Source organism: Oreochromis aureus, linkage group 1 (genome assembly GCF_013358895.1).
Source record: "Oreochromis aureus strain Israel breed Guangdong linkage group 1, ZZ_aureus, whole genome shotgun sequence".
NCBI classification, from domain to species: domain Eukaryota; kingdom Metazoa; phylum Chordata; class Actinopteri; order Cichliformes; family Cichlidae; genus Oreochromis; species Oreochromis aureus.
This window is the reverse complement of record NC_052942.1, coordinates 11,241,497-11,251,982: the sequence shown is the minus strand read 5'-3', so window position 1 is coordinate 11,251,982 and position 10,486 is coordinate 11,241,497. Positions and strand designations below refer to the sequence as shown.

At 38.1% G+C, this 10,486-nt stretch overlaps 1 protein-coding gene across 1 annotated transcript; it reads right to left on the bottom strand.

Moving 5' to 3' along the window:
* Positions 1–1,358: 1,358 nt before the first annotated feature.
* On the bottom strand, positions 1,359–4,333 carry fibinb (fin bud initiation factor b). Its single transcript, XM_031744440.2, has one exon. The coding sequence runs from the start codon at positions 3,884–3,886 to the stop codon at positions 3,266–3,268; it is 621 nt and encodes a 206-aa protein (XP_031600300.1). The 5' UTR covers positions 3,887–4,333; the 3' UTR covers positions 1,359–3,265.
* Positions 4,334–10,486: the final 6,153 nt, after the last annotated feature.

Sequence of the window (10,486 nt, the reverse complement as noted above, 5' to 3'; positions counted from 1 at the left end):
CTGGCATTCATATATACCATTTAGTAACAGAACACTGATTAGACATAACTGAATATCCTTATTAATCTTGCATCAACCATGTAGATTCTTAATTCATCGATATTTTAAGTTAACTATTTGGTTAAAATAAGTTTGGCTTGCAATTTTTTATTATTTTAAAAATACTTGATGGTAAAACTATTTAATTTTGTCCATTAAAGACATCCTCCATTAATTTTTTTTTTTTTTTTTTTTTTTTAGCAAAAACTAACAATTTATCTGATATTCAGCAGCATATTTTTCATCATTTATCCATTAATTTTAGCTGGCTATTTAGTACTTTTAGTGATTTAATTCACATCTTTCAGCTGAGCTATCTTTTTAGCTACCTAATTTTAAGCTAAAAAATACTTCTGGTAACTTGCTTCCCAGGTTTCATGAATCACTGCAGATATTTACTTTTATAATTGGAATTGTTTGGCTTTTTCACGCTGTTTTGCATGTACACATTGGGGAAAGCAGGAAAACCTGCTGGAAACCCTGAAGTAGCCTGTCAATGGTTGGGATAAGTGACTTTAGAGAACTTGGATTCAGTGTCAGTGGCTTTTTTCCCCTCTGCATGCTGCTAATAATCATTGTATTTTAGCTAAAAAAAAAAAAACCAACCAAAATTTTACCCTCTTGTGGAAACACAGTGTAAGCTATAGTGTTCCCAGCTTTTATGTTTGCTGCTGGGCCTATACTGTGTCTTCTTTTTAATATTGGCTCATCCTAATCAGCAGGCTCAAAGTATCTGCAAGTAAAGCTGTACTTTCCAGTGTTACATAATGCGCACAAGCTGGCACTTTTAAATATGATTTTGAATCAATATTATTGACTCATGATTTCTCAGTTTCTCCAACTCAAAGCCTCACCGTCTTTATTCAACCTTATTTGTGGTCTTAAAGGGCCAAAGGGAAAAAAAGATTTTCAGCTTACTGAAACAGAACTCAGGAACAAACAAAGTTGTCTGTAAGGTCCACCACACCGCTTAAAACACCAGTTACACAACATCCTTACATGTCTGTTTCTTGTAAATACCAGCAAGCAGCTTCATCCTTCAAAGCATTCATAATTAGGGGGCATTGCCTGTGTGTATAATTCACAGCAGACTTCAAAACCTTGTAAAGCAAACATGGAAGGCAACTTTGTTTTGAAGCACGTGGCAGTATATTGTGCATTTCCCCATTGTTATACTGCTACTGCAACATTGTGGGGTGTGCTAAACACCACAAACTCTCAGGACCTCCTAGATGCGGATCCATGGGGATCCCCTGCAACATAATGAATGGTGTAATCTCACTTTCATGTCAGTAACTACTAGAAGAAAACAACAACAATGGGAGGGACCCAGTGCTCAAAGGACCAGCTGTTGCAGCAACACTGTACTTCAAACACAACTTCTTTATTTAAGAAGACTCAACGCAATCCATTAAGTATGTTGTTTTACAGATTAGTATTTGACACAGAAGTCTACTAGTGCTGCCTGCAGTCTTATCCATCAAAGTATTACATCTGGCCACATATCTTAAAGATATACAAGAATAGATTTTTTGCTGCTCTATTTATATAAACAATGAATACATAATAGATGTTCAGTAATAAAGATATTGGCACTCACAGTATTTACTTACCTCTAATAATACACTGTACATTTTCCAAGACTATGGGAGGCTTTGCATTTTTAACCATGTCACAACCTTTAGCACCGTGACAGCAAAGAATTGTGCAAAGTCTGCTAGCCTATAAACAAAAACATACATCAGATACATATGTAAACATTATTTTTGGTTTTGGCAAAGAAACACTCGTCTGAAGCACAAACTAAGAGCGACATAAACACATAACTTTGTAACGTTGCTGCTAATCTATTTAAATTTTGGTGTCAAAGTCAAACCAAATAGATGGCACTGAGCGCAGGGTAAGGATTCTGCTCCAAAACTCACTCTTTTGTCTTAAGAGAGAACCGAACGAGTGTTGGAAAACTCAAACTAAGGCCTGTGTTTTGAAAAAGGATTTTTCCTGTTGTCACTCTTTTGATTGGCTGACTCCTATACAAAGCCATTGTTTCACACGCATAACCCCACACATACACACATGCAGAAAGCCGTGACAGGTAAACTCAGATCACTAACCAATAAAAAGACAAAAAGAGGCATTTCTGGTACACTCACTTGCAGAGAGACAGTATTGGAGTAACATTAAGGCGATGTATTATCTACTGTAAAACATTACTTCATATTGAATCATTTTCTACTAACATTTTGTATTGTAAGGATGGAGTATACAAAGTTATCAAAGAGTGGGCAGTACAACAGTGCACACAGAATTGTCACCATCCTGTTTATCCTATTAATATCTGGAATTTTTTTTTTTTAACATCATGTTTTTACATCAATTGGATGAAGCACTTTGATTTGTTCGGTATTTATTCGGATGAATCTGAGATAAATAGACTAAATTTAGGAATTTCCTCACTGCCCCCCCCCCCACCCAGGATTGTATCACAGTATTGTTGGATTATGTTGCATAAGATGAAAAAGGTTATTCCTTTTTGCATAACAATATTTAAAGATTGTTTCCTACTCCTCGTATTTCTTGTTTATTTTAACAAAAGGTTTACTGTGCCAGAGACAGTCCAAAAGACTTTTTCTAAAATAATAATAATAAAAAGAACAGATTAACTCTATCTGTACCTTACAAATGGAAATAGCTACATTTTATATTCCCAGGTTCTTTTTTATATTCCTTCAAAAAATTTCTACCATTACTGCAGTGTATGCAGTGCCAAGTGAATGTCCCCCATACTGCGGTTTTAGTTTCGAACCGACTTTATTGGAATATGAAGCAAACATAAAAAAAAAAGAAAAAAAAAAGTAAAAGTCCCCCCTAAAACACATTTGGTTCCTCCCTGAGATTTTGCAATGCCAATTATGATATTGCACTTTTTCATTATTAATTTGTTGGCTTGAAATCTTTAGAGATATATTAAAAATACAAATACAAATAAAAACCCCGGGCACACGCACCCAAAACTATCTTCATCCACAGAACATTTTAGTGAGGAAAATATTTGTTAGTTCAGGAGAACTGATCCTTTATGCTCTGGCTTTATGCCCCCGGTATGTAATTTTCTCTCTGCCTCTGTCTCTTGGTCACGCGCAACTATAATAATAATAACAACAAAAATAATAATAAAAGAAAAATGTGGTGCTGCATTAATGAGATGATTAGGGACTATTTTCACTCAGAACTTGAGGTACTCGTTCTTCAGTCTGCTCAGTCTCGTGCCGTGGCTGCGGATGATCAAAGACAGGAGCTCGTGCTTGTCCTTCAGGCCCAGAGAAATGTCCAACGTCTCCTTCAGGACGTCCCGCGTGTGCACTATCATGTTAAGAAAGTCGTCATTGAGCCGGTGCTCCTCCTTCAGCTCACTCTCCTGGCTCTGTTTGAATTTCACCTCGAGCTCCAGCAGAGATTTCTCCGAGTTTGTAAACGCCTCGTTTATCTGGGTTGTCTCCCTCCGCAAATACTTCCCGTAGCTGTCCTCTCCGTCCAGGTCGTACGAGATGCTTTTCCCGATCCCCTCCAGCACCCTGGCAGAGTCCTCGATCTGCCTCTTGATGATAGTGAAATCATCCCGTATGAGGGCGTCCTGGTCCTCGCCGAGGCTGCACTTTCGCTCGTCTTTCATTTTAAAAAGCATCTGGCACTTCTCCGGGTCGTCGTTGTCCTCGTAGTCGCCGTCCGGCACGAAATAATGATGGAAAGTGCCATTAGACATCTCCGGATGTAAAGGTCCCTGGTAAAAGCCTCCATACACCGACAGTGATAACCCGGCAAAGAGGAGCAAGTGAAAAAGAGCCATGATGCCCACTTGTCCCAGATATACTCACAAATAGGAAATAAATAAGTTTAAAAACGATGTATTCGAAAAAATATGAGCCCGGTTGTCTATTAAATCCCAAACCGGCAGAAAACCACAAACATTTCAGTTAGTTTTAAAGTCCAAAGTGCGCAGTTGGTTGAAACTTTCTCGCTGCCCTCTCTGATATCCTTCTGGGTCCGAGCAGATGAAGTGGCGTAAGTTGTTTTCCACCTCTCGTCCTTTAACGGAGCCTGCCAACTCCCATCACTGTCGGCGAGCACGAAGGCGATGTATGGAAGTTTGTTTCAGCAGTTGTACTCGCGGCTTTAGCCTGGTGCCTCAAACGCAACATCTGGAAGTCTCAAGTGCCGCGCTTCGGTTTATGGCTAATAATACCTCTGTGCTACTCTCAAATTACAGCCCCTCCGTCACTTAAAAGGCTGCATTCAGTCTGCACCAGGCTGCTACCAGCAAGGCCAAAGCTGTTAAAGCCCCATCGAAACCAGGAAAGACCAAGTTTGTGTGAATTCACATAACCGTGACCAGCTGGCAGAAAAGGTTCAACAAGTTATTACCCTACCGAGAAATATAGGCTACACAAGACCACATGTAAACATGAAATGCAGTCGGTCCTATAATTATAGTGAATATAACCAGGTAGTGGCCCTTTTATAAAATCTATGTTTTTTAATACCTGACGATGTGTAGTGTGGCAGAAATGTAATTTCTGTGGTAGTATTGCATAATATAAAGATGATGTGGACACAAACAGCATTAAGTTTGCCTGTAGCACAGGAAAAACGTATCTGATTTCATTACAGTTTGCAGGATTGTTTTCTTACACCTTACATCCAGTCACTGCATTTCATAGTAGAATAGTGCATTGGCTCCAGTCTATGTGGAGACGCTGGTATAGCTGTCTCATTGTGGGTGCATTTCTTTTTTCAGTTTTTCAGTTTTTTAAAGTTTTTGTGTTGTCTGATGTTTTGTTTCTCTGAACTGTGAGTCTGGGATAAATAGAGATTGATATGCTGCCTATGAACAGTCATAGTAATTCGTGTAACTTAATTTTTAAAGTTACTGTACATACATTTTAAATCGATACATTTGCCTTTAAGCCATGGTTACTAGTTACTTTTTTCATATGCAAAACATTAAATATTCTCATAAATTATGTCATAAACTGTAATAGACCCAATGCTATCCAAGGTTCCTGCAATTTGTTCCCCATAAATACGCTACATTAAAACGGTCCTTAAGGGCTTAGGCATCATTATTGATTTGCTAGGGTTAACGGTGAGATAATGGTCTTTCTGCTGCTGTGGACTTTTACTCAAGTTCTGCAGTTTGCAAACAATAGTGAGAATGCCATTTTAAAGTTAGAATTTAAAAAAAACTGATAGATGACTGAAGTTTGTTTTTCTTTTTACAGTATGCTATTTCCATTTCCCAAACAACTCCAATTCAGAAAAGCTGGAATGGTGTGTAAAATGTAAGTAAAAACACTTCCAGAAGTCTTTGTCTTTGTTCGTCCTCCTATCCACTAAAGCAAATTAAGCTAAATGTAAATATGTTGCTGTCTTCTCTGGGCCAAAGCTCATTTAAAAAGGACTGTCATTGTCCTGCGGTCAGACAAATTGAAATTTTAAAGTGTTTTTGGGAAAACGGATGCTGTAGCTCCTGAACTAAAGAGGAGAGGGACCATCTAGCTTGCTATCAGCACTCAGTTCAAAAACCTGCATGTGTTCATATGTTCTTCTTGCACATCTGGAAATGCACCATCAGTGAAAGACCAGTTTTAGATTTAGAATTTTACATATGCTTCCATCCATATGTCTTTTTCAGAGAAAGACCTTGTAAATTTCAGCAAGACAATGATAAACCAAATATTACTACAACACCATGACTTTGTAAGAGAAGTGTCCAGGTGTAAAAAATGGTTTGCCTGCAGTCCAGACCTTTCACTGATTGAACCCCCCCCCCCCCCCGGCACATCATAAAACAAAAAATGCAATAATGAAGGCTACCTGGGCTAAGCACTGCCTTGTCCCAACCTTTTTGAGATGTGCTTCTACCATCAAATTTAAATATGGGCTCATCATTTTCTTAAAATGGTAAATTTTCTCAGTTTAAACATTGATGTGTTTTCTGTGTTCTACTATGAATAAAACACAGTTTTATAAGATTTGCAATCCATTGCAGTCAGTTTGTATTTACATTTTGCACGGCGTGAACTTTTTTTGGACTTGGGTTGTACTTCTTCCACCAACCTGATAATGTAGAATCGTCATTGTAAAAGAAAACTACCTTTATTGGCCATTTTAAACTTCACTTTACTTCTGCCAAATATTGCATTATTTGTTTAATATAGTAGGGTGGTTTGATCCTTGGCTCCTCGAACCAAAGTGTGGCCTCGGGTAAGATACTGAACCCTCAAAATATGCCACTGATCCATCAGCCGGTGTGTATGATAGGATGATTGCTGCTCTATAAAAAGAGACTTGTGTGACCGGGTTAAATGTGGCTTGTAGTTTAAAGCCCTCTAAGAGGATGATAAGGCTAGAAATGTACTGTATTTGGCTAATGGAGTCCACATTAATGTAGAAAACTCAGATCTGTAGAGCTGGCAGGACATAGAGGAGTCGAATCCAAGGAGTGTAAAAACATGTTTGCTAAGCAGCCTTTAACACAGTAGCCACCTGTCTTTGGGTCACTTACTGGTGTCAAATGACAGGCCGAGTCTAGTTCAAGCTAAGGGAGTGAAAATGCACGAGATAGTGAATGAGTAGAGAAAACTTTGTGAAGCTTTGACATGTAATTTGTTTAGATTTTTACAATTCTCATGCTTGTAACTACTGATTGTGAATAAAACCGCAGCTGTGAAATATGTTCCTGTATTAAAACACTCTGCCAGGGCTGGAAATCCAAGAGTTGCTATTAAATTGAAAATGTAGTGATTTGTTAGCGGCTTTAGTCACAAAAGCAACGCACCAAGGGAAGGATAATTTTGTTTTTATATGTAATGCTATATCTCAAAGAGCAACATCTTAAGAGTCAACTAATTTGTCAAACCCACAATTCCGCTCAGTGTGTGGATATCTTTCCTGTTGAAACAGTGAACGTTACACCGTCACCAACCTCAGAGGAATTTTGTTCTTCGCCACATGAGCGATTATTCCGGGTTGCGACCTGCATGACTTAAGCTCAAGAATGACACGTTTTGTGCGGTAAACACAATGTTAAAAAGTTTATTTCTTTTTCGCTTGGTTGAAAAAAAACATCGTGTGAAATATATTTATAAAAAAGGAAAGTCAATGGCTTTGTTACATAAGCCTTACATAAACCAAGGTCTGCAATGTGAATCAGTCAGATTTATGATGTGGACAAATACCTCACTCCTCATCCTGTCTGGATCTACCCTCGCTGACATGAGGAACTGAGAAAAGAGAGAATTTGATGTTTTCTCCCACCCAGTCCTTGCTTCCAGGTTTTCCATTATAAATTGTATCCCCCCACACCAGCATTAATAAGACACTGCGACAGCTCCTGACTGTCAATGGTCCCACTAATGTCCTGTATTTTTTCTTTTAGCTAGCATTGGCTCAGCTATTTAACCTGTTGTTTTTGGTGTTTGGGCATTCTGTCGTACTCTCCAGCAATCATCATTTAGCCTCCCCCCCTACTAAGAATACTTTATTTTAACAATACAGTGCCCGCTTACTTACAGATTTGCCTCTACTGCTTTTGTTTTAGGTTTGAATGTGCTAGTGTAAAGCTATTTCCATCCTCTCTGCTGCTCATTGCATCTGGGTCGTGACAGCAGTAAGTGCAACCTTCACTTTTATGAGAAAACCTGCAGTGTCAACTCAATGTGCTGTCAAAGACCAGACAGGCCTTGAGACGCTTAACAGCGCCCATCCTGTGACATCATTCTGCAGAAGGGCTTTCTCTATGGTGTCAGGAAGAAAAGAAATGGAAAATGAAGTCACATTATGGGCTCGGGGTGTGATGCTGTTTTGGTTCAAAGCCTTTTGTGGCATGCATCTACATTAAATCATTTTCAAGAGGTGAAAACGCCACCTACTCACATAGGACAATCTAATAAAATAAGGGGAAAAAAAACCAGTGAGGAGGTTTTAGTGACCTCCCTCTTTCAGCACTAAAGCTGCGACACAAAACACAAGCCAGATATTTCTGTCCTCCCAGTTCTCTGCAGCATGAGCTGCTGCAGTCTGTTTTTCTCCATTTTATTGTGGATATTGAATGAAAATTGAATTTAACAATACATAACAGCATTTAACAACCTTGTTTGTGATAAAGTGCCTCCAACTTTAAGTTAAATTGACCGAACTGGGATTAGATCCCAGCTTGGCAAGCTGCTTCCCAAACTGAGCTTGACTCGGGGTGATTCAACAATCAGGCTCGGAGTGTTTCGTATGATTGCAAATAGGGCTTATTTTAAAGAAAATGGCACCGGGTAAGACTTCCTTCTGCTCTAAATTCATTGATGTTATTGGAGACCATGTTATGGGTGGTTATTGGATTGACTTCTTTCTTACCTAAGTTCCTGTAGGTAAAAATGAATACCATCAAGAGCAGAGCAAATTAAATTATGGGCGTTTGATCATGGTTCAGAAGAGTATAAAGAAAGGAAAAAGTGCAAAAAGGAGCTGGATGGCAGATGAGACACAGCAGGCAGAACAGGAGCAGATGGCTCAAAGACAAAAGCGACACTGAGCAATTTGGCAAAGACCTAGGGTTTGTGGGTAGGTATACATAATATAAACTATATGTCTGATAAGGGAAAATAGGTAGATGAGTTAGACAATGGCTGAATTGTCTTAACTGGCCTTTTTGGAAGTTTTCTGCTAAAAAGGAACAGCTTGCTTGCTGCACAGTTAAAGGCTTCCAAAGTCTATACAAATCTCCACTGATTCAACCAACCTTGTAATAACTTGCATTAAAATAACACTTGTACAGGTTTTATTTAATTGTCTGGGAGCTTCTTTGTTGTCTGCAATCTTTTGTCCACTTCTCTTTTTATTATAAAAATATATATTTACTAAGTTACAATATTGTGAAAAAAGCATTGAGCTATCCTATTAGAGATTTGTTGAAACATTGCAAACATAAATGGAAATTAGGCAAAAACAGAGTTTATATAATTCTAAGAATATTTGAAACAAGTATATGGTTCCATTTATATAAGCATTATTTAGATAGCAACAAATCACAACAACAGTTGCCTCTAGGCGCTTTATTTGGTATCAACAACTTTATTCTTTAACACAGCTGGAACTCTCTTAAATAGTTTCTATATATAGTCTTCAGGAATAGTTCTCCAGAGTTCTTGAAGGTCATTCAAAGCTCTTCTTTGGATGTTTCTGCCTTTTGTTCTGTTCTTTGTCAAGATCATTCCACAATTCTTCAGTAATGTTGAGGTCCATTCTGTATTTTTCTGTCCAGGTATACTTTTGGTATATTGGCAGTGTGTTTGGGATTTTTGCCATGCTGAAAACAAAGCAGTGATAATCAGATGCTTTCCAGATGGCACCTCAGCTTTCTCTCCCTGTTTTCCTTTCTTAAGAATGGCTTCTGGACAGCCACCGTTCCACTGAGACTACTTCTGATGACACTTTGGTGAAAAGCAGATGGATCCACTGAAGGGCCAGAAGCACCTCTCAGGTCCTGTGTCAGGTTTTCTTTGGAGTTTTTTCCCTGTCTCTTAAGGACATGACTTTGAGTTAATGTTCATCTGCTATGGATATTTTTTTTTCAGGCCTGCTTCTTCTCAGATTTTTTGGGGGATATTTCAAGTTTTCAAAAATTGGCTCTTTAGGAATCAGCTTATTGGAAAAAAGTACTATTTTAGGTCTGTCAAACTGAGTTAAATCTATAAAAAATGCCAATGATAACAAACTGCAAATTGGAAGAAATTATGTGTTTTTGCTACAGGCTTCTAGTAACAAAGTGCCTAAAGATCAAATTTTTTCTTTACTAACTTGCTTGAATGATTCATAGGTCAGGTACAAGGTCTGGAGTAGAAATGAGTGAAAAACCAGCCAGTGTTCAAAGAAAGACTTTGAACAATCTTCAGAAAACCTGAAACAAAGGGTGGCTCAAGACTTTTGCTCAACATTTTTTATTTCAGATCTTCTGCTTTATATCATGAAGACAAGTCAATGTGATAATTGAGGCAGAAATAAACTTAAAATACCTCACATCATATATCAAATGCATCCTCCACATTTTGTGGTTTATTTAATCTACAAAATTTCTCTTCTTTCTCTCTGACCTGTCAGTGCTGCTTCTGTCCTGCATCTTTGCCTGATGTTTTAACCCAGGATCCACATGTAGACTAAGGAGGTTATCTGCTTTTTAGCCCCTCCAGACTCTTAGTTTGTCTTTGTACATTCACCACCTGTTTGTGCTGAATGTGGAGCCTAGAAGCCAAATCTAACTCTATTCTCATGCTAAAATAAATCCTTTCAAATGTGGGTCATCTGACTGATCTGTAGATATAATCTTCTTTTGACCACAAATGGATGCTGTGATATCTTTAGTTAGATATTTTAATCTTGTAAAAGTGCAAATAAAATA

Bases quoted from the DNA above. Each gene is read 5' to 3' on its own strand.
- fibinb (XM_031744440.2), bottom strand. From the start codon at position 3,886: ATGGCTCTTTTTCACTTGCTCCTCTTTGCCGGGTTATCACTGTCGGTG.